Source organism: Carettochelys insculpta, chromosome 1 (genome assembly GCF_033958435.1).
Source record: "Carettochelys insculpta isolate YL-2023 chromosome 1, ASM3395843v1, whole genome shotgun sequence".
Taxonomy (NCBI): domain Eukaryota; kingdom Metazoa; phylum Chordata; order Testudines; family Carettochelyidae; genus Carettochelys; species Carettochelys insculpta.
The window spans coordinates 311151734-311176164 of record NC_134137.1 but is presented as its reverse complement, the minus strand read 5'-3'; the positions used below and the strand labels follow the sequence as shown (position 1 = coordinate 311176164).

The 24431-nt window shown below is 42.3% G+C and overlaps 1 protein-coding gene across 2 annotated transcripts in view; it reads left to right on the top strand.

The window, feature by feature from the left end:
* Nucleotides 1–23346, top strand: part of CNOT2 (CCR4-NOT transcription complex subunit 2) — a 151052-nt gene extending 127706 nt beyond the window's left edge. For both annotated transcript variants that reach the window (XM_075012906.1, XM_075012897.1), the window contains 5 exons: nucleotides 13105–13166; nucleotides 13266–13315; nucleotides 14446–14546; nucleotides 15850–15994; nucleotides 21403–23346. In XM_075012906.1, coding sequence (XP_074869007.1) covers nucleotides 13105–13166; nucleotides 13266–13315; nucleotides 14446–14546; nucleotides 15850–15994; nucleotides 21403–21489 — 445 coding nt within the window. In that variant the 3' untranslated portion in view covers nucleotides 21490–23346. The remainder of the gene's footprint in view (nucleotides 1–13104; nucleotides 13167–13265; nucleotides 13316–14445; nucleotides 14547–15849; nucleotides 15995–21402) is intronic.
* Nucleotides 23347–24431: the final 1085 nt, after the last annotated feature.

Sequence of the window (24431 nt, the reverse complement as noted above, 5' to 3'; positions counted from 1 at the left end):
ATTGACTACATACATGTTAAGCACATGATGCAGAGATAGTCATTTATAGTGTCTAGAAATTCTGCTACTTAGAGCAGCTAGTCTTGGAACATGGAGATATACATATCTCATAGAACTGAAATGGACCTTGTGACCTGCACTCACAACTGGACTTATTACCGTCCATCACAGATTTTTTAACGTACCCTGCCACAGAACCTTGAAAGTCCCCGTCATGCATTAAACTCACAACCCTGGGTTTACTAGGCCAATGCTCTAACCACTGAGCTATTTGTCCCTCCCGCCCCCCGCCAATTATTCTCTGCTCCCTTTTTTGGAGTACTGCTGTTGATGGGAGCAAGCTCAAAGATCAATTTATTGCATATACATCAAACATGATAAATTGACAGCCGGTGAACTATTTGTAGTAGCGTTGATCCCTAGCTTATTGTATGCATATCCTTAGTGTAATTAAATTTAAATTTACTGGAGAGAAGGGGAACTCTCAAAGAAGCACACTACAGTAGTGTTTAACCTCAAAGAAGAGAACTATTCAGAAATGAGTAGCCTAGTTAAATTGACAGGAACAGTTGAAAAGTGAAATTCCTACAAGCTGCATGAAAGCTTTTTAAAAACACTAATAAACATGCAAAAATAAGTGTGTACCACAGATTTTTTTTTAAAAAAGTCATAAATATGCCAGCAGTACTAAAGAGAGTAAAAGAGGCAGTTAGAGGCCCAATAAATAAAGTACCATTTACAAACTGGAAGTTGAATTCTGCCAAAGAAAACAAAGTAAAATAAACTCTGATAAGTCAAATGTAAAAAATATAATTAGGCAGGTCAAAAAAGAACTTGAAAAGCAGCTCGCAAAAGGCACCAGAACTTATCAGTAAAACAAATGTTAAACTGCATCAGAGGCAGGAAGGCTGCCAAAGAGTCAGTGGCCCTAAAGAAGCCTATGGAGAAGACAAGGTAGTTGTGCAGAAGCTAACTGAATTCCTTCCATCAACCTTCTCCATAGAGGAGGTGAGGGAGATTCCAACACCTTGCATCATTCTTTTTCAGTGAAACCTCTGAGAAGCAGTCCTAGATTGAATTGTCCCTAGAGGCTGTTTTGGAACACAATGATTAAATTCAACAGTAGTAAATTGTCAGTAACAGATAGTATTTACCAAGAAGATCTGAAGGAACTCAGATATGAAATGGCAGAATTACTAATTGTGGTGTGTACCCATCATTTAAATCAACCTCTATATTGAATGATTAGAGGATACCTAATGCAACACCCATATTTTTAACAACAAAAAGTCTTGTGGCACCTTATAAACTAACAGATATTTTGGAGCATAAGCTTTCGTGGGCAAAGACCCGCTTCATCAGATGCATGAGTGGGGGCTATGGCTCACATCCCCCTGTCTGATCTGACTTGTTTTTTCCTCTTTTGATAAGTACTGTTGATACTGGGCCATTTCCACCTTGCTGAATAGACCTTGTCAGCTCTGGCCCTCCCCCTTTACTGGGACCCCACTCTTTAAATACCCCTCTGAAACCACCCCCACCCATGCATCTGACGAAGCGGGTCTTTGCCCACGACAGCTTATGCTCCAAAATATCTGTTAGTTGATAAGGTGCCACAAGACTTTTCGTTGTTCCTGAAGCTACAGACTAACACGGCTACCTCTCCGATACATATTTTTAAAAGGCTCCAGAAGCAATCTTGGTTGTTATAGGATAGTAAGCCTAACTTCAGTACCATATTAGTAGCCTTGCCAGTCAACAGCTTCTCAAAAAACAAGAAGTCCTGTAGCACCTTAACTAACAATTTATTTATGAGGAAATGAGCTGCTTCTTCGAGTGGTCCCCGTGGGTGCTCCTCAATAGGTGTCGGGCTCACCCGGCACCGCAGATCGGAAATCTTCCAGCAGTTTCTCCTGGATCGCGCATGTGCCGGTGCACACCGCCCCCCTGCGCGCCCCCGGCCGCGTGCACGATCCGGTCACCGCCAGTTCCTTCTCAACCGCTATCGGCTGCAGACGGAATCCACTCAGGCTAAGGCCAGAGTCAGATTACTTAGTGGTTTTTTTCCACGTGTAATTTGTTGTTTTTCGGTTATTAAACAACAAAAAAAAAAAAAAGAGAGAGAAAGCAAAGACAAAGAGAATACCAGCAAAAAAAAAAAAAAAAAGGGGGGGTGGGGGGGAAGAGAGGAGCGGAGAAGAACAGAGCAGACGTGAAAGGCCATTAGGCCTCCCGCTGCCGCAGGCCGGTGATCACTCTTTGAGGAGGAAAGGCACGGATTAAGTGCTAAGTGCCCTCTTAACAATAAAGGACTCACCACAATGGCCTCTTCAGGTTTTACACAGCGTGAGTCATGCTGTGAAGTTATGCTGGCCTCCGTGGGGCATAGCGAAGGCATCCAACGCCTGCGGGAATTGCAGGCTACCCGGCCGCGTTCTCACTGTGCTCTGACCCCCACCCCAGTGCAGAAACGGAGGGAACTCTCCCTGGCTCGATCCTTGCTGTGCACCTGCAGCGAGCAGGACGAGCGGAGCACACAGCTACCAGCCGTCTTCCCTCCCTGGCTCGATCCTTGCCGTGCATCTGCAGTGAGCAGGACAAGTGGAGCACACAGCTACCGGCCCCATACTCAGGCGGCAGCACCGTCACAGGCAGCACAGACCCCCACGGCACCAGCGGTGCAGGGGTGCCAGGCACGGAGCCTGCAGGCACCGGAGGGTGATACCCGCGCAGCACCGCAGCTGACAGTGCCGAGCACGGTGCTAACAGCAGGGCCGAGATTCCCGGCAGGGGAGGGGGCGGTGCTGGCCCCGCAGCGGAGGGGCAAGGCAACATCAAAAACCTGGCACCGCAGTCCATCTCTGGACAGGGCTGCGCTGCTGTTAGCACCAAGCCCTCCCCCCTGTGATACACACACCGCACCAAAGGCCTGTGTCTCCACCGGCCCATCAGGGGAAAAAGAAAAAAAAAACAAAAAAACCGCCTTCTCCGTTCCCCCAACCGATGTCACCACGGCTTGGGCCACCTTCACAAGCCAGTTTCACCTCTATCGGTGTCGCCGCGGAGGTCTCGCTCTCCCAGACATCGGGGGTACACACCCCGTGAGTGGTCCAGGTCTCCATCTCCGGACCCTTGCCGTGCTGCCATGGTCGTCCCTATCAGGCTCGACACAGACAAACCACAGGCCTGCACCCAGGGGCAGGTCCCCACCCCCGGCCGCTCAATACCCCCGTGGGCGCTCCCGATCGGGGACGGAAACACAGTTGTCTCAAGGAGAGTTAAATTTAGAACCCCGAGACTTTCCTTCACAATCCTCCAGCGAGCAAGTGTCATCGCCCGCGGGAACCCGAGGGTTCAAGGGAGGTTTACCTTAGGGGTTCCTCCTCATCCTCCCCAGACGAGGCCATGGCCCCCGGGGATGTCTCTCCCCGGGATGACCTTAAACAGTTTCAGGAGCTGTTTTAAAGGGTGGCTTTCACGCATGACATTCAAACGGCAGAGGTGCAGGAGAAACATCACAAACTCCTGAAAAATCTGAGACCCCCGGCTTCATCCAAAATTGCTATTCCGCTGGACGAAGCCATTCTGGAGTCAGCCATTACTATATGGCAGACTCCGGCCTCTGTTCCGCCTACGAATGGGAGAGCGGATAAGAAATACTTCGTCCCGGCAGAGGGCATGAAGTTCCTCTTCAGTCACCCACAACCGAACTCACTGGTGGTCGAATCGTCCCAGCAGAGGTCAAAGGTTTCTCAGTACAAATCGGGGGATCAGACAAAGATGCTAAGAAGCTAGAGCTGTTTGGCAGGAAGGTATGTTCCTCTCCTGTCCTGCTATTGAGAGTGGCAAATTATGGGCACACCTAGCAAACCATAATTTTGATAATTACTCCGGGCTTACTCCCCTCAAGGATTCACTCCCGGAAGACAAAAAGCCGGTGTTAAAGGCGATTGTTCAAGAGGGCTACGCAACATCGCAGACGGGAGTCCAGATTGCCCTGGACGTGGCAGACACGGCGGCACGCTCGATGGCTACAGCAGTGGTCATGGATAGAGAATCCTGGCCCTAGACGTCGGGTATCTCGAGGGACCTACAGGCAAAGATCGTGGACCTTCCCTTTGATACACAAAAGCTGTTTTGCCTACTCAACTGACTCGGTCCCTCACTCCAGTAAGGACTCGAGAGCTACACTTAGAAGCTCGGGCATTTATACTCCCCCATACAGGAGGGAAAAATTTTATCCTCAGCAAAGATGCTACGCTTACAACCACAGCGTGCTCAATATCAACGGGGCTACGGCCACGGGCGCTATCAATAGCGGCAACAGTACAGAACCCCTAGGTGACGTTCTCAAGAAAGCCGTATGCCCTCGGGTCAGGCCTCAAAGGCAACAAGTTTGATGGGTATGTCGGGGGTGCACTATCAATACCCTCGCTCAGTGCCACTCTCATCTCATGTTCCATCATCGCCTCAGACCGTTCCACTCCCAATGGCAAAAGATCACCACAGACATATGGGTGCTGGAGATCATAGCCATGGTTACGCGATCCCCTCCCAGTCGCTTCCACCGACGAAGCCTCCCACCAGGCCTCATCTCAGGGGCGCTGCCACGAGGCGAGGCTCAAGCAGAAGGTGACCCATCTTATGTTCACAAGTGCGGTGGAAAGAGTGCTGGGATAATTCCAGGGGAAGGTTTTTATTCACGCTACTTCCTATTGGAGAAGAAAACGGGACACCGGAGGCCCATCTTAGATCTTCAGGGCCTCAACCGTTACTTGCGCAAGCAACGGTTTCGGATGATCACAGTTGCCTTGATACTCATGGCACTGGACGATGGAGACTTTGTTGCAGCACTCGACTTACGAGATGCTTACTTTCATATAACAATCCACCCGGCACACAGACGCTTCCTCCGCTTCACAGTCAGCCAGGAGCACTTCCAGCACAGGGTTCTTCCGTTTGGCCTCTCCTCGGCCCCCAGAGTCTTAGCAAAACCCTGGCAGTGGTGTCAGCCTACCTGCACAGACAGGGGGTGTTTGTTTTTCCCATATCTGGGTGACTGCCTGCTAAAAGGGACCTCGAAGGCAGAGGACCCACGCATGATACGCGTCACAGCGGACACGTTTCTTCGCTGGGCCTAGTCATCAACCTCACAAAGTCAAAGTCCGAACCCACACAACATATAGAATTCATAGGGGCACGCATAAACTCTATCACAGCACGGGTGTACCTACCCGATGCCCACTTCCGCGCAATCAGTTCGCTGGTGCAAGTCATTTCATACAGCCCCACGGTGCCAATCTTACCATGCCTACAGCTGCTGGGCCATATGGCGGCAGCGACGTTTGTGGTACAGAATGCCAGGTTGCACATGTCAAGCCCGTAGCATTGGCTGGCGAGCATTTACAAACCGGCATCCCACACTGTCCACAGGGTGGTGTCGCCCACAACAGAGGTGTGCAGATCCCTGGCGTGGTGGGAAAACCCCGAGAATCTGCTAGTGGGGGTGCCTTTTCATCAACCACAAATTTCTATTTTTCTTACTACCGACGCCTCCCACATGGGATGGGGAGTGCACGTCAGCGACAAGGTAACGCAAGGGCTATGGTCCCCTGCAGAACAGACACTGCACATATCCATACTGGAGCTCAGAGCAGTGTTCAACGCCTGCAAACATTTTCGAGATTACCTGCATGGCAAAGTAGTTGGGATTCAATACCGACAATACCTCCACTATGGTCTACATCAGTCGATAAGGAGGAGCACGATTCCGTGCCTTATGTGTGGAAGCAGTCCAATTGTGGAATCGGTGCATCGCCAACAACATAACGTTGAAAGCCTCGTACTTGCCGGGCGCGCACAACGTGAATGCAGACCAGCTGAGCAGGCGCTTCGCAATCACGCACGAATGGCAGATCCGCTCCGATCTGCTACAGCGCATTTTTCGTACATGGGGGTTTCCCCAGATCAATCTGTTTGCCACCCAGTACAACCAAAAAAAAAAAAGTGTCCCCAGCGCTGCTCCAGAGCAGGAGTGGGGCGGGGGTCCCTGGGGGACGCATTCATGTTTTTCATGGAAGGGCTCCCTACTTTATGCATTTCCCCCGCAGCGCTTATCCGCAAGGTCTTGCACAAAGCCAGAAGGGAGAGAGCTCGCATGATACTCATAGTCCCGCTTGGGATCGGCAGCAACGTTTTCCCTTGCTTCTGTGCATGTCGGATCACCCACCGCTCCCTCTACCGGTGGCACTGGACTTACTCCCGCGGGCTCAAGGGTCCATAGTGCACCCACACCCTTAAGGTCTGCACCTACAAGCATGGCTAATCCATGGCTCAGCTCCTTAAAGAGCACGTGTACGGAGGGAGCACAACAAGTCCTGGCATGTAGCCGAAGGACCTCCACCAGGAGGACTTACAAGCACAAATGGACTTGTTTCACAGCCTGGTGTTCCACCAAGCAGTTAGCTCCCCTTGACGTTCCTATACCTGTAATATTAGAATACTTATTGGACCTCAAGAGAGGCAGGCTTTCTCTATCCTCACTAAAGCTCCACCTCGCCGCTATATCAGCCTTTTCGGCATACAGAGGAAGGGCCCATGGTATTCGCCCATCCTATCGTTACCAGGTTCTTGAAGGGGCTGGTAAACCTGTACCCCCTCGGAAACCGCTTCCAACATCGTGGAATTTGAGCTTGGTGCTCAGCACGCTATCGGGTCCACCTTTTGAACTATTAGCCACAGTTCCCATACGTCTCCTTACGATAAAAACAACCTTCCTCCTTGCAACTATGTCAGCCAGCAGGGTGAGTGAGCTCGCGGCAGTGATGGCAATGCCGCACTGCACAGTATTCTCAAAGGAGGCGGTAACCTTAAGGCTGCACCCAGCCTTTGTTCCAAAAAGTCTCTCCGGAGTCCAATCTTAACAAGCCAATAGTTTTACCCTCGTTTACCCGAAGCCTCACAGCTCCGGCAAGGAGGCATGCCTGCATCTCCTAAATGTGAGGAGGGCGTTGGCCTTCTACACAGACAGAACTAAGTCCTTCTGGAAAACGGACAGGCTTCTAGTCTCTCTTGCTCCTGGGTCAAAAGGAGAAGGTCTCTCTTCCCGGAGAATCTCAAAGCACATTGTGTCCTGTATAACAATGTGCTTCGAACTTTGAAAGACTCCTTTGCTGGCCCCACCCAGGGCTCACTCCACCAGGGCGGTGGCGGCGTCAACAGCCTTATTCAAGGGCATCGCGTTAACAGACATCTGTAGAGCGGCGACCTGGTCATCCTATGACACCTTCGCCAAGCATTATGCGCTGCCTTGGGTATTCTGAGAGGATACCCATATGTTGACAGCAGTCCTCTTGGGGGCAAGCTGCACATAACCGATTACCCACCTCCTTACTTGGGTTACTGCTGGGTAGTCACCTATTGTGGAGCACCCACGGGGACCACTCGAAGAAGAAAGAGAAGTTACTCACCTGTAGTAACGATGGTTCTTCGAGATGTGTCCCCGTGGGTGCTTCACCACCCGCCCATCCTCTCCGCTTCAGATCTCTGTCTAGTGTTTTTCAGGAGCATCCGAGGTGGTTGGTCAAGGAACTGGCGGGGACCGGATCGTGCACATGGCCGCGGGCGCGCAGGGGGGCGGCGTGCGCCGGCGCATGTGCGATCCAGGAGAAACTGCTGGAAGATTTCCGATCTGCGGCGCCGGGCAAGCCTGACATCTATTGTGGAGCACCCACGGGGACACATCTCGAAGAGCCATCGTTACTACAGGTGAGTAACTTCTCTTTCTGTGGCTAAGACACACTTCATCTGATTTGGAGCAGAAATAAGAATCCAGGGTGTATATAGCAAGCGGGCCGGGGGGAAGTAAAAGGGGGGGAACAGGGGGGGAATCACTTGTTATAGGACCAGTAGAAGTAGTAAATTAAGTGGGATGTCTGCCATTCCTGCAAATATTAAAGGTGGGGAAATTGCTCTTGTAACACTTAAGATAATTGAGATCTCTAAGTTCCAGGTTAAATGCGTCAAACTTGCAAATGAATTCCAGTTAAGATTGATCTCTTTTCTCGCCCCCCCCCCACCCGGTAAGGATTTTACATCTGAATTGGAATAACTTGGGGCTTAACAGAGATCTAATTATCTTAAGTGTTACAAGAACAATTTCCCCACATTTGATATTCATAGGAATGGTAGCCATCCCACATAACTTAATTTACTTCTTCCACAGGTCCTATTAATGACAGGTGATTTCCTGCCCACCCCCTTTTTAAACTTTTCTCCTACTCCCCCCCCCCCGACACCCACTATATAAACCCTGAATTCTTATTTCTGCTCCGAATCTGATGAAGTGAGTCTTACCTGTGCAAGTGCACCACCTAATATATAAACTTGTTAGTCTTTAAGATGCTACAGGGCTACTTGTTTTTTGTGTATCTTTGGAACCATTCAAGGTGGTTCAAATTATTGAACCCAGAATTTTCAGATGCATAGATGAACACAATTTGTTGGAGAAGAGTCAACGCAGCTTTTGTAAAGAGAGATCGTGTCTCACCAGTCTAGTGTAATTATTTAAGTATGTCAGCATACATGTGACAGGGTTGATCCAATTGACATCATGTACTTAAATGATAAGCAAGCTCTTCAGCATAGTCATGCACAATCTGGAAAAAGTTATGAACAAAGTGAGGTGGCAGAGTTTGTAGATAGTTAAAACCAGAGCTTCAGAGAGCTACAAAGAGATCTTACAAAACAGGGTGACTAGACATCAAAATGGCAGGTGAAATTCATTGTTGATAAATGCAAGTGCTGTTGGTGTCTGTAATCTCTGACTGCTAGAAGCTGGGACTGGATGGATCAATAATCACCCTGTTCTATTCATTCTCACTGAAACATCTCACGTTGGTCACCGTCAGAAGACAGGGTACTGAGCTATTGCTCAGACCCATTGGCTGTGTCGACACTTGCATTCCTCTTTTGAAAGAGGTATGCAAGTGAGGTATAAATTTGCATATGACACCTCATTTGCATATTTCAAAATAGCTTCTTTTGAAAGAAGAAAACCAGTGTAGAGACAGCTCTTTCGAAAGTAAACCCCATCTTAGAAGGCATCCTTCTTCCCATTAAAAAAAAAAAAGGGAAGAAGGATTCTTTCGAAGATGGGGTTTACTTTTGAAAGAGCAGAGTCTACACTGGTTTTCTTTTGAAAGAAGCTATTTCAAAATATGAATATGCAAATGAGATGTCAGGTATGCAGATTTGTACCTTGTTTGCATTTTCAATTTACCTCATTTGCATACCTCTTTCAAAAGAGGAATGCAAGTGTAGACACAGCCATTATGTCTATTCCTATGTGCTTGTGTAGTTTAAAAGTCAGCTGAAATATTCATAAACTTACCAGAAGTACAGTGGAACCTCAGTTATGAACACATTGGCAGTGGAGGTTTTTCATAACTCTGAAATGTTTGTAACCAAGAGCAAAACATTGTGGTGGTTTTGTCAAAAGTTTACAACTGAATATAGATATGATATAGCTTTGAAACTTTACAGAAAAAAATGCTGGCTTTAACTGTGTTAATTTTAAAAGAAAAAAGCACAAACATTTTCCTTACCTTGTTAATTTTTAACTTTCCCTTTATTTTTAATAGTTTGACACAGTACTGTACTGTGCAGTATTTGCCCTTTTTCTCTCTCTCGCTTTCTGCTGCTACCTGACTGCATACTTCTGATTCCAAATGAGGTGTGTGAATGATCAGTTTGTAACTCTGAGGTTCTACTGTATCCATTAATATGAGTGTTACCTTTTTAATATGCTTTTCTATGCCCCTATGAGTTCTGTTTATCCCTGGATCTTGCCTTACTCCAAAATGTAGAAATTCAAAATACAGAGCATGTGATATGTTCCATGAGCCAAAGATACTGCTTCAGACAGTTATCTGTTATCATTTTAGCACATTGTATACTATGCCAAATTTTAAGTTAGTTTTAAATCTCATACAGTACGGTCTACAATAAATCTGTTTTAAATCCCTCCAAATTTGAGCTGACATCACAATATAAGCAATCTATCTTCCTTATTGAATATATAGGTTCAGCCTCCCTGGTCCGGCACCCTGGGGACCTGAGCAGCCCCCAACCAGGGATTTTGCTGGACCAGTGGAGGTCAATTCTGTCCTCCCGCTGGCTTCAGCCCCTACTCCTGGGCTCCCCTCCCCACTGTCACTTGTGACTCCCTTACTCCCCTGCCCCTCCCTCCCATCCACCAGCTGTGGCTTCTTGCGCAGCCCATGGCCACAGCTTCCTGCCCAGTCCCAGGAATGAGTTCTGTGAGCTGCTCCTCCCCAGCCTGGTGCTTTCTGTCCAGCCCCCACTGGGCCAATCTTGGTCACTGCTCCTGGCCCATGGCAAGGATCTTTCACTGCTGGCTGCCGCCGTCCCCTCACCCTGATTGTCAGACCGGCTATGGCTGCCCTGCCCTGGGTTCCTGCTGCAGGTCTGGTTTGACCCCTCCTCCTCACAGCTCTGGTACTCTTTGGTCCTGCAAGATCCATGATCCTGCTAGTTGACTAAGTCAGGCTTCAGCTATAGCGTACAGAGGATCATCTCTCTGAAATCCTTACCTATAATAGGTAGATAACATTAGGAAGAAGGGCCATTCCCCACTGTTATTTTTGCAAAGATAGTCAGATGGGTTATATTGATTAAAGAAATAGTAGTTTGTGATAATTAAGGCAGTGTTTAGATAGGTGAGTGAACTTTTATGTTCCAACTTCTGGGATGTCCTACAGTTAGAAATATTTCTCCACTCTAGTATAGGAAAGTATAATTTAACTCCCTGCCAAAGCCTGGTTCTGTGCTCCGGGAGATCTCACTCCAAAAGCAGGTATGAGATTTTGGTACTGTCACCCTCTGCGTGGTTTTAGTTGACAGAAGGAAGCTTCAGTTTTGCATGTGAGTTCCATAGAAGTCTTGACTGTGAAGACCGCTAAAATGATGCACTTAATTTGCTCCTGGGTCAGTCCCAGGCCCATTTGGGTGGTATTTCCAGCTCCTCGCAGAAGGATCTTGGTCATTTTCTGCTAATGCTGACCGCTGTCATACGTGCAGTCAGGATATATGAGGATATAAACTGTTGTCAGCCTTGAGATGAAGGTGGCCGATGGTGTAGTACTGGCACCCCTTGATCTGGACACATTTTTCTTTAGAACTTGGTTGGGAATTGGTCTTTCCAGGCCTCAAAGATTTTACAGAACAATTATGCCTTTCTGCTAGACAATACGAAGTTTTAATAGGTTAGTAGACTGAAATCTCATTTGCAAAATGTCATCACCAGTACTATGTATCACTAAGCCTATAATTTAGTTATGGGTATTTTTTAGCGAAGTCGTAGATGGGTCACAAGCAATAAACAAAAATTCATAACATCTGACTATCGTTCACTATAATTTTCCCCATAGATGTGCAGAATGAATTTTGTTGTGTGTACCAGTATTAAGGTGGTGTCACTCATCACCTCCATTTCAGTGCATATAACAAAGTTCATGTGGTAGGAAGTGGGCCAAAGGGTTGGGTGTGTGCGAGGTGACTCAGGGTTGGGGAAGTGTGAGGGGGAGAGGATTTGGGCAGGGAGTGAATACTCTGTGCTAGGGTCGAGGATGAGGGGTTCACATGTGTAAGAGGGGGCTCGGGGCAGAGTCAGTTTTGGAGTTTTGAAGGCTATGGCTGGAGTGGCAGGCTATGGCATGGGTCCAGCATGACAGGTTTGGTGGGGAGCAAAGTGCCCTGGGGCTGCAGCAGGGAGAGAGATGACTCCCCTCAGCTGTCTCGCTCCACAGCAGCCCTGGGGCTGGGGTAGAGTATCTCTACCTATCCACAGAAGTTCTAAAGCTGGGGCAGGTGAGGTTGCGGGATGGGAGAGGTGTCTCTCCTTGCTGCAGCCTTGACCACATGGAAGGTCCTTGCTAGGCTGTTGCACAGCTTAGAGGGAACTTAGACGGTGGCCTGTCCATAGCTTGTATTATATTCCTCTGAGTAAATCTTATCTGGGAGTTGGCGGGTGTTTTTTTGGTGGGAGGCAGTATGGGCCGGGGTGGCAGCTGCTGGGGGCTGCTCACCTGTTGCTGCTTCTGCCACCCCAGGACTGCTGCCATGGGTCACCAAGCTGTGGCTTGTTCTGCTGCCACTGAGGCTGGCCCAGGGCCAATCACACCAGCTGCTGTTTAGTTGGTTTCTGGGGCTAGCTGCCAGGGGCCACTTGAGCAATGGCTAGTGCAACTAGCCTCAGGTCTTCTCTAGCAGCGCTAGTGCTGCTGGCTCAGGAGCCATCTATGTGCTCTGGCTGGTTGTGATGCCACTCAAGTGACTGGTGTGGCCATGTGAACAGCTGCAGAAGGCTGTGGAAAGTCATGAAATCTGTTAGTTCCACAACAGATAGAGCCCTAATTATTATTAAATAATTACTACAAAAGTATAGTTGCCCAAAAATACATCTTGTAATTCCCTGTACTTTCTTGTTGATCTACCTGCTAATTAACCAAACTTCAATAGTTTTCAGTGAATCATTTGTTAGTTCAAATTAGCCTAGTTCTGTGGTGCTTAATTAGTAATTTAATGGCTTTTTTCTTCTTGGTGTGTTGTCAAGAATTAAAGTAAATCAGAATATTTACCTCTTTCACAGGGTTTTTCATATTCCACTGAAGTACTGAAATTGGTTCTTTGCTGACATAGATTAGAATGTAAAGGAAAAGGATAGTTGTTATCAGTTGAAAGTAGGTCTTTCAGCTCTAAGCCTTTTTCCTCTTTTAATTATGGGTCCAGATTTATTAGCCCATCAGGCTTCTGAGAGCTCTTATGCAGTACCTCCATTTTACCAAGAAAGCATGAGCTTCTCAAAGGGGTTGAAGCACTTAGGTTACAAGCGCAACTGAGAATTTTACCCTTATGCATTCAGTGAGGTGGAGGATTGCCAATGAAGTCAGTGGTACCAGAATTTCACCCTAGAAGTTAAAGAAGTATCTAAATGTGGTTTGGAGGAGGGGAGGGATGAGGGTTTGTATGTCTCCTTCAAATTCATTGATTTTTAATCTGTGTGGTTTTTCTTTTCCTCTTCAGAAATCTCTACCCCAAATTTGCATCACCTTGGGCATCTTCGCCTTGTCGACCTCAAGACATAGGTAGGAAAATAAGTTGTGTTTAGTGATGTCTTAATATTTTATAAATGAGAATCAATGATGTGGTTTAACCATTAGGTCAATTCTGATTCCCTTATCTAGACTTCCATGTTCCATCTGAATACTTAACGAACATTCACATTAGGGATAAGGTGAGTGTGCTTTCTTGTCCCCTATAATAAAATATGTAGATGAGAGGCTGGTTGGCTTATAGAATTATTTTCAAGAAACATGATAAGTAATTGTTTGCAGACAGATATCCCTCATCCAATCCAGTATTTTAGAAAGTCTTATTTTGTAAGAGCAGAGGTGCATGAAATACTTTAGGAATGCTACATACCCTTTCTAAACATTGCAAGAGCAAATAATTTGAGAAAAACAAAATATGACAACTCTGCATCTGTTCTCAGTTTTCTTTTCTTTTAATTTCTTGGGTAGCTTTTGGGCAATGTGCAAATGAGTTTGGGAATTAACCAGCCCAAATCATTACAAACATAGTCCCACGTAATCAAAGCAGTTGTCAGTCTAAACCAGTGGTTCTCATCCTGTGGCCTGTGGGCTGTTTGTGCCGCAGACAGTTGCAGCCCATGTGACATCATCAGTGCCATACAGATTTTACTGTGGGCTGCATCCAATGATCAGTAGGTTGAGAGCCACTGATCTACACCAGTATCCTGTTTCTGAAAGTGACCACTATCAGATCCTTCAGACCAAATCATCAAACCCTTACAGTTCATCTACTATAGTAATATCAACACTATACAGTACAGAGAGATTTCTGCCATCTGATCAGCTTATAATTTGAAGCTTGAGAATTGATAGCTCTTGCTCCCTGTCTTCGCTAGTTAATGGAAGTAGAAATTTTAAGCTCAATATATTGGAAAAAAAAATGCTACGTATTGTTGAAATTCATTCAATAGTATTTTAAGAATTAAGATGAACAGAGATTGCTGTACTCATGTAGCTATATAACAAAAATTGTAAATGAATGAATTTAAAAGTGAAGCCAGAGGCTCAGAAAATTGCCCTCCCCTTGTTTTCAGGTTTGTTACTTACAGTGACTGTCCTGTTGTTGATATAGTAGGAAAAGCAGAAGGCTTTATTTAAACCGAGAAGAACTGAGCTTTTGAGTAGTGTGTTACACTGGTATAACATTTGCAACATACTTATAAGGGAAGTAGTTTCTAACAGTATTTTCTCATCAAATTTAAGTGGTATTTAGCTGTCATGTATTTTATTTAATGTATTTTGATTTTAATCTTAATGTTTTAATCTTTTGCAGCTGGCTGCAATAAAACTTGGCCGATATGGAGAAGATCTACTGTTTTATCTGTATTACATGAATGGAGGAGATGTATTACAGCTATTAGCAGCAGTAGAGCTGTATGTTCACAATATTTTGGCCAATTTGGTAATATAATAGAGTGACAGTTTACTGTAGTAATCATGTAATAAATCTAAAATTCTGCTTTCTAGTTGACATCTAAAAGCTACTTTTAATCCCTAAAAATAGAGGTATGGCCTGTGCACAGGACTGGAAGCCTGGAGCTCCTGATTTATAATACTTACTCTGGCACTGGTTCCTTTCTGTAGTCTATTTGTAATGAAATGTGGCTGCCTTGTATGGCTTTTGTGTTCTTTTAAAGCACTCTGGAGACAAAAAGTGTCATATAAATACAAACCGTAACTAAAATGAATGGTGTGACGAAAGCAAATAAGGATGTTGTTTACCCCTTTTTATCATACAAGAACGATGGGCAGCAGATTTATAATAAACAAAAGAGAGTACTTCTTCACACTTCGCATAGTTAGCCTCCAGAACTTGTTGCCTGATGTTGTGTGACCTGAAAGTAGAACTGGGTTCAAGAAAGAATTAGATACAAATTCAGGGAGGATTGGTCCTTCATTGGTTAACAGCTAAGTTGATCACAGGTACAGTCCCCTGCTCTTGGTGTCCCTGCACCTCTGGCTGGCAAATGCTGGGACTGGACAACAGGGAATTGATCACTCAGTAAGTGTCCCGCCCTGTTCACTGCCTCTGAAGCATCCGGCAGTGGTGACTGTCAGACACTGGGCTAGATAAACCATTGGTCTATTTTATGCCCTCTCTTAGGCTACAGCTGCACTATCACAGAAGATCGACCCACTCAGGCTCGATCTTCTGTGGTTTTCTTTCATGCATGAGTGAAATGGCACTTTCCAGGGTCAAAATCAACCCCAGAACTCCTCGTGAGTGGTGAGAATTAAGGAAGATGGATGGGAGAAACACTCCCATCGACCTTCTTCTGTGTAGACAGACATAGCAATTGACCACTAATAAGTCAATTTTAGCTACACAATTAGCATAGCTAAAATTGCATATCAGCAGTTGACTGCAATATCTGGTATAGGCATATCCCTAGTATCCATCTAGAAACAAAATAGCAAATTGGAGGGCAATAAACATTTAGAAAATGGCTTGCTGCTGTAATATACCTTGTCGTCTTACCAAGATTTTGATCCTACCATTTGGACTGTATTTCATAATTGCTCGTGTGGAGCTGGTAATTGGTATTTTATAGACTTGACTTTGTCTTTCAAGTTTTTAATAGTGTAACTCAATGTCTGTTTTAAAGGGGGTGTTTTGTATTCTGAAATCAAAGCAACTAACATAAAATTCTTTTCTCCTCCCAATTAAAAATGAAAGATTTAACCGCGATTGGAGATACCACAAAGAAGAACGAGTATGGATCACCAGGGCACCAGGCATGGAGCCAACAATGAAAACCAATACATATGAGAGGGGAACATATTACTTCTTTGACTGTCTTAACTGGAGGAAAGTAGCTAAGGTATTTTTTCTTCCACTGTGCAGATTTTTAAATCAACTATGTATTTTTAAAAATCATTTTTAAAAATCCCCTTTTTACTGTATGTATATGTGTGCATGTAAAATATTAATTCTGTACCCCACATTCTGGCTTTCTGACTTGAATTAATCTGTAAGAGGCAATAAGAATTTGCTAAAATAATGGTTTGTTACTTTGGGCAAAAGGAACTGTCCTCTCTCTCTCTCTCTCTCTCCCTCTCCCCACCCCACCCTAAGATGTGGAAAAATGCACAGTGTGATTTTCCAGTAATTGCAGTTAAAATCCAAATACATTGTTCTGGTTACTGAATTACAGAAAAATTTCGTCTTGCCGTTCAGAAGTTAGGCATGCAAATACTGTATTTAGTGTTAGAAAATTGAAAATGTGGAAAAAAAAAATCTGATCTATTTTTAAATTAAAAAATTTCTCCTTTGTGGTATTGCCTCCACACACAGGCACTGTAGGAAATTCATGTTTTGTCACTTCCATAGTAAGAAATATTTTGGATGCTGTGCCCTGTCTCCTCCAAACTAGTGTCTTGGGCCGCATGGCAGTGTTAAACAATTTCCCATTTCTGTTTACTTTGGTTTATTCCTCTTTGGCACACAGTGCAGTCTCAAAATTCATCCTCACCATTGTCAAGTTTTATGTTTCTACAAACATCTTAGTTATTGGTTTGTTAGTAGTTCTATTAAAAGACCTTAAAATTATGTTAAGAAAAGTTTTTCCTCATTAGAACTTGTCTATCAACCAGAAAATGAGGTTTGAGATGCTTTCCTTTGTCCCACTTAATTGTCCAATTCCAGAGGAAGCAGCAAAGAATCACACGTGAAATAATATGGCATTATATTTACTTGGAACACTAAGGAAGGAACTAACTTCCATTGTTACGAGATGTGGAGTGCTTTTATGGAATCATGCATTCAGAGCAAAGTGATGTCTTCAGCCTTTCCTCTGGCATGTGTTTAACAAGAAAACAAACACTGCCCAAGAACCTCAAACGAAATAAATAGCAATTGATTGGATAAGTCACTCAGGATTCATTGTCACCTGAGACAAGTGGGAATTTCAGACACACATGGAGGACAATTGTATGGTCTTAAGTCTCTGTAGTAAATGCCATCTCTAATATTAACCTTTGGAGTCAAAATTTCTTAAAACTTTTAGGATGATAGTAACATAGTTACATTTAAATGCTGTTTGTAATGTAAAGGGTAAGCTGTTCTATATCCCATTAGAACAATTAAATTCCAAAGCAAGAGAAATATCAAATATCAGTTGCAACCACATGAAGACATTTAAAATTTTTTTTCCTTTTACTTTATTTTACAGTAACAGATGCATTTTTAGCTAGTATAAAAATATGGTTTTGCCAGAAGAGCATATTAATAATTGCTACTTGATTGGTCCATGGATGTTGCTTTACCGCAGCCAGGTTGGAATTATCTGAAATAAATTCCCATCACTTACTTATCTGTACGTCAAATAAATTTATTTTTCTAGGTGCTTTATAATTTTTCCTCTGTTTAATGTATATGTGCGTTCTTTGGATAATATTACTAAAAACACCAGACCAAGTTTTAAAAAGTATAGAATAGACTTGCAGTTTAATAAACTCAGTGAAATTTCAAATAACGCTAATTAATTAAAGAATGAATTTTACTTTCCATTCACCTGTGGTAAGAGACTGAAAAAGAAATGAGTGAAAATTGAATAAGCATTGAGATAACTTTCTAGATTGTTTTGAAATTCAAATTAAATGACTACCCCACAGACGTTTAGTTAAACAGCCCAAGAACTTGAGTACAGAAGAATTTTTTTCCTGTTCACCTTGAACAGAAATAATATGGAAATGTTGATCACAACGGTTATATGAAAAGCTTATAAACATCCTGTTCCATATAGAAAGTACAATGTGGTGAGAGGGATTTTGGTTTTACATGAACTAGGTGAAGCCAGAGAACACTGACTGCGTAGCTCCCTTTGTTGAAGCTGCTGAGGAGCAGCTTTCTCAGCAAAAAGAGAAAGGAAGGTGGGGACAGTGAGCCCAACCAGTGATTACATGTTACTAAAAGAAAATTCTCAATTAAAATTTTGTTGTTTCTCTATTCAGAAGTGAGGAAACGCGATCCCCAGTAAAAACAAAATTTAAGCTGTAATTTTGTTTCCTTCCTAGAAGCTTAAGTTTTGTGCTAAAGAAATGTAGACCTCAGAAACATTATTCTTTGCTTAGAAAGGGTGCTGATGAGGGCGTGCTGTAGAGTTGTAGGTTTTTGTTCCTAATTTCAGTTTGTGTCTGTGTCCGTTTTGTAGCTAATGTGAGTATTGTTTCAAATCTAATTGAAAATTACATTTAGTGATAGGACTACTGCTGTTTCCCTTAGCAGACTAATTCACCATCCAATAGACTTCATCATTTTTCTTGTTTAGCTTACATTTGCCTGTGCTCACTTTTATTCCATTAGTCCTCTTTAAAAGGATCTCTTTCATGTCTGGTGTTCACACCTACTAAAGAGTTTATATGAATGCATTGATGTGACGTAACACACTCTTTGTGTCTGTAATAAGAATGACACGTGAAAAATAAGATTCACTGCACAGAAAATTTCTTTAGTGTTTTATATGCTTTGTGGGATTTCCTCCCTTTAATAGTTTGTCCCCTATTCTTGGTTAGGTGAAGATATTCTTTTAAAAAAATTGTTTCCATATGAAAAATAAAAGCAATTAATTTAACCAGTGTTGGCTTAATAGACAAGCTGGAGATTTTCCGTATCTTTGTACCTAATAAATACAAAAATTATCAATGCTATTGTTCATATCCAAAACTGATGGCCACTGCTAACAAAAGTGAAACATAAATTAACATGTATGAAAATATTTTTCTATGTGCAATAAATACACTACTTTTTGGTTTTCAAAAATATTTGGTCAGTGAATTATTTTCCCTATATTGTTAAATATAATAACTTTAAAGTGTAATTACGCACTCTGAAGGCGAGCTCTTTTAAAACTTCAGCATACTTGAAGCAGCAATAAAATGACCAATAAGCACTGTTTTAATGCTTACAAAACATATATAGGTATTAATATTTACTGTTAAAAAAGTTACAGAAACAAATCTCAATCCATATGGGTCTGTAGGATCCTTCCTGGGCCAATAAAGTCCTTCCTTTAGACTCCACTCATTAATTCTGTTGAAGTAGCAGTTCCCCAACTGTGCTCCATAGACTGGTAATGATCTGCAGAGCCCTGTCTAGTCATCTACAGAATGTTACATGGAAGCTTGGAGAGAAGATAATTTGAGGGACATTTTTTCTTTATTGCTAGGTGGCTTACCAAAATAAAGACAGAAGAATGACTGCATTAAAGAATCTGTCTTAAATTATTCCCCCCAGCCAACCAAGAACCATATGTGGAAGGGTTTTCCACACACTGATATCCCTTATTTCCCCCTCCCTACCCCCAAAGAAAACTCCTGTGCCCTAGCTTTACCCCCACCCTATCTATGGATGTGTGGGGTGATGATTTGGACCTTACCCTCCCAGGATTACTAGAGTGGCACACTGTATTAAATTTCCATTTTCACCTCAGGGTCCCTGGGAGCTGTCACAGCCAGGAAGCTGGGGTGGAGAATGGGATTAATATTGGGGCCAGAGCCACAGTAGGGAGACAAGGCTTTCATGCAGATGGCCATGGCCTCTTGTAGATGCTGCTGGGATTCTCCAGGTTTGTGGAGAACTTTATCTGGGGGATGTAGATTCAATTAATTCTTGTCTTTATTCCCTAAATTCCTTTGTTACTATGGTGATTTTTTTTCTCTCCATGCCAGATAAACTTTATTTTCCCTTAAAGTGTGTGACTAAAACTTCTGAACTCTAGTCTCAACTCTTGCACTGGTTGGCGCTCTAATTCAGCTTATTCATCTGTAAAATAGAATTAATATGCTATTTAACTACTTCCTGGAAGTATGAAGAGGCTTTGTTTTTTTTCAGTGCTTTGTGTGCCTTAATCAGTGTACTAGAATAAAGAGTTGACATCATCTTTACCCAGATAAGTTTTGAATTTATAGGTGGCTCCTTGTTTGAGATAGCAAGCTTAAATTACAAAGCTGAAGGTAGCATTGTTTGTTAAAACCCTGGATGGTTATTACTGAGTTAACAGAAAGGATCTTTAAAGTGCTGTGCTAAATTTTCGATTCAGCATTCATTTTTGGAATGAAAATACAGTGAAAGGAGACTAGAAGCTGTCAAACCACTAGAAAGGTAAAAATAAATTTTAAGGCCTAGGATTTTTTTAAAGTGCATGTATATTTTTTGCATATATTCAACTTGTATGCAGAAGATGCCAATGTGAGTACACAAATTGATGATCACAATTCAAGATCATGCAGCAGAATTTATTAAAAATAGAGAATTGCGTATTTTATAACAATTGCGAAGAGTTGTTTAAATGGTAGGTATCCCAGCAATATGATTGATAATGGGTGATAGGCAATCAGAATATATTCACATACTTGAATGGCTGGAATGTTTGTATAATTAAGCATATCAAATGCCTACATAGTTTCTTCCTCACTTATATAATTCCTTGTACTAACTTTACAAGTTAGTGTGTGTTTGCCTCGTACACCGGCTGAGCATATTAATATTCAGTATAAAGATTTCTAAAGTACTTTGGAGTTTTCAGATGAAAGTTACTTTTGTAGTGTAGTAGCAAAGGGCTTATATCTATGCCTTAGCAAATCTAAAGGAGAGATGATACACCTGAAGTTTAACACCTCACCCCATTATAAAAGGCAGTGGAATGCTTATTCCCTAATAAATGTGTTAGTCTTTTAAGGAGACTGGTGTCACTTTTTTTGCTACAGCTGTGATTCTTATGTAGATTTACATCTCTTCATGGTTGGTGATGGTTTTTATGTTTAATGTCATGAAGAAGAAACCAGGCCACCTTGTGTTTCTGAATAATTTGCCTTCCCTTAACATTTGGCATGGTGATATACCACAAGGTACCTTAGAACCCATTGTTGTGACAACTAAAGTAAATCTTTGAAAAGGTCTTTTTCAATTGGTGAAAACCAGCTTTTCTAAAGTTTAATTAGTGACTAAATTGCATATTTATGTCCTGGCTGTATGTTTACTAGTGCTTACAAACGAGGCTTTTAAAGCTAACTTAACATTTTAAAAATGTGGAAGACACTACTGCAGACATTGACTGAATTGTATTGATTTTTAAACAATGAACTTACTTGCAAAATAGGAGTTAAATCAAGCTATTTATAAAAGCATCATTTTACTTCACGGGAAGAAGTGTGCCCATCATGGACACAGACATTGTCCATGTGCAAGGGAAATATTAACAATTAAATAATGCTTTTTGTTTAATTGTAGGAGTTCCATCTGGAATATGACAAATTAGAAGAAAGGCCTCATCTGCCATCAACCTTCAACTACAACCCTGCTCAGCAAGCCTTCTAAAGACTTCCCTTTTCTTGGGGTATGGCTGTCTCAGCACAATACTCAACATAACTGCAGAACTGATGTGGCTCAGGCATCCTGGTTTTAATTCCTTGAGGATCTGGCAATTGGCTCATGCAAAGGGTCACCATTTGAGGTCCTGCCTTACTAATTATGTGCTGCCCAACAACTAAATTTGTAATTTGTTTTCTTTAGTTTGAGCAGGGTCTGAATTTGTGTTTTATTTTTTTGTCAGCAGACAAGCTTGGGTCTAAAGACAAGCAAGTACACTGTCAAAAGTTTACCACTTAGTTCCCAAAATGTTTAAAAAGAAAAAAAAAAAAGGGGGCAAAAAAACAAAATTAGACAATTTGCATTGTTTATTGTAGCACTATTGGTAATAAAAAATGTTTGTGCATTTTTATGTGAAGATCCTTCTCGTATTACATTTGGAAAGATGAGCAAGGTCTGCTTCCTTCATTTTACTTCCCCTTATGTTTTTGAAAGGCAGTTTTCGCCAAGCTTAATGCAAGAATATCTGACTGTTTAGAAGAAAGATATTGCCACAATCTCTGGTTAGTTTCCAGGGTTGTGTATTACTGAGCTTCATCTTTCCAGAATGAGCAAAACACTGTCCAGTCTTTGTTACGATTTTGTAATAAATGTGTACATTTTTTTTAAATTTTTGGACATCACATGAATAAAGGTATGTATGTACGAATGTGTATATATTATATATATGACATCTATTTTGGAAAATGTTTGCCCTGCTGTACCTCATTTTTAGGAGGTGTGCATGGATGCAATATATGAAAATGGGACATTCTGGAACTGCTGGTCAGGGGACTGCCTTGTCGCCCTGTGCACTAAAGGGCCAGATTTTCAGCAGCCAAGGACATCCATACCCAAGTGAATGTGATGGGACTTAAAGAAGTGAACTGAGACAATTCACTCTGGCTGTTTGAACAGCAGCGTTTCATAGGAAGAGAAAAAAAAAGATCAATCTTGTATTTTCTGACCACATAAAGGCTTCTTCTCTTTGTAATAAAGTAGAAAAGCTCTCCTCACTGCAGTGTTGACTTTGATTTGAGATTGTGAAATCATTTCTTCAACAATGAAAAATGAAAATAACTGTTGAAGTATTAAAAATATCAAGCTATACCGTGGTTGAGACACTTACGTTGAAGAGTCTTTTAGCTGCTGACAATTTAAGAGATTATATACCTTTCCTCAGGAGTCCATAAATTAGAGTCAATTTTGGTTTCACATCAAACAATCTAATATAAAATTATTTTTTTACAAATGGGGTTGGGTAACATTTGAAATGATAGGCTCACGTTAAAATACTTGTTTTTGTGGTGGGTTTATTAGTTTAGATTTAAATCCTAACTGGTCACAGCTTTACTTCCAGGCTGATATTTTACCACTTCAAACAGAAGTATGTTTCATTGGATGCATATGACTTCCTGAGGCTCAGACCTCAATAAACAAAACCTTGAATGCACCATTTCTGGGAAGTACTGTAACTGTTCTCGAGAGTAAAGTGGGGAGGGGGGAAAATACGCTGGGTAGCGTGTATCCCTTATGTTAATGTGGCAGCTATTTTACATTCAACAACTTGTGAAGTATATAACATCTGATGATGCAAACTGTTTTTAAAAAAACCTGAAAATACCAAAGCGAGAAAAGACAGCAAAACAATGTCAGTGAACCTTGATTTTTTTATTTTAGTTTTTGACCTATTTTTCTATGTAGTACAAAACAGTTTGTTGGCATTTATCATATAATGTTTGGAAATTGACCAAAAATGACATTGCTGTGTTTCTGTATCAGGTGTATACCAACTTTCAGTTCTACATTTTTATATGTATTTTGGGATAAGAGAAACATAAAAATATAAAACTACTTATATATCATCTTTTTATTATTTAAAAGCAAACAAGTTTCTCAACCTGAAAGGAAAGCGATGGTTATAATTTAAATGGTTATAAACACTTCAGAAACAAAAGTTACTTACAACTTTTTCCCCTGGCTCGGAAAAGAATCAAACATTTAATTAAGAAAGAAAACTGTAACTGGGGAGAAGTATTGGGGGGGAAAAAAATCACAACAGTTTAATGCCTACTCATGTAACTATTTCTAGCTTTAAAAGGCCCGCTTGGACTAGAAGGTGTTAAAAGAATTTTAAGAACAGATTTAATTTAGATCTGATCACGAGATCTAATACATTTTTTTTCTGCACAATATCAGTCTTTGTGAAATGTACAAAGGTAGAGTAAAGAACAAGACAGTGAAATTAACAAAACTAAATCTTACATGCTGCAAAGTATGTAATATTTTAAAATAAATCATTAGTGTGTAATTGGGATTATACCCACATCTTCCAAACAGTGACTTTTGTAAAGACATTGAATTCAGTTACACTAGTTCAGAAGCTTGATGTCCTTAAAATTAATATAAAATGCAGTGCACAAAGGTCAGTGCACAAGCAGATGAATTATCCTTTGCCAGAGAATAAATGATTAGGATCACTTGTTGTGCTTCTTGGTGATTGAACAAAGGGACACAGAGACTTACAACCCCTTGGTTATTTTAGTTTTCTGTCATGTTGTGCCAAAGTAGGAGGAGTTGTGACTATAAAACTGAAGATCTAAAACTTAAGTAGGTCAGGAACAATTACAGGCTCCCTTAATAAAAAGCAGAACACTTCAAAAAAAGCTTACCAAAAACATGTTAAATCACCATATTTTAGTGACTGAATTGGGCTAGGACACTGGGTTATATCTGCATGGCACAGCCAGGGCTGGCTCGGGTCTGTTGTCTTGGATTCTGGCTACGGGACTTGCAGTGTAGATGTTTGTGCTTGGGCTGGAGACCATGTTCTGAGACCCTGCAAAGGTAGATTCTCAAAGCCCAGGCTCCAGCAGGAGCTAAATATCTTCTCTGTTCTTTTCAGACTTGCA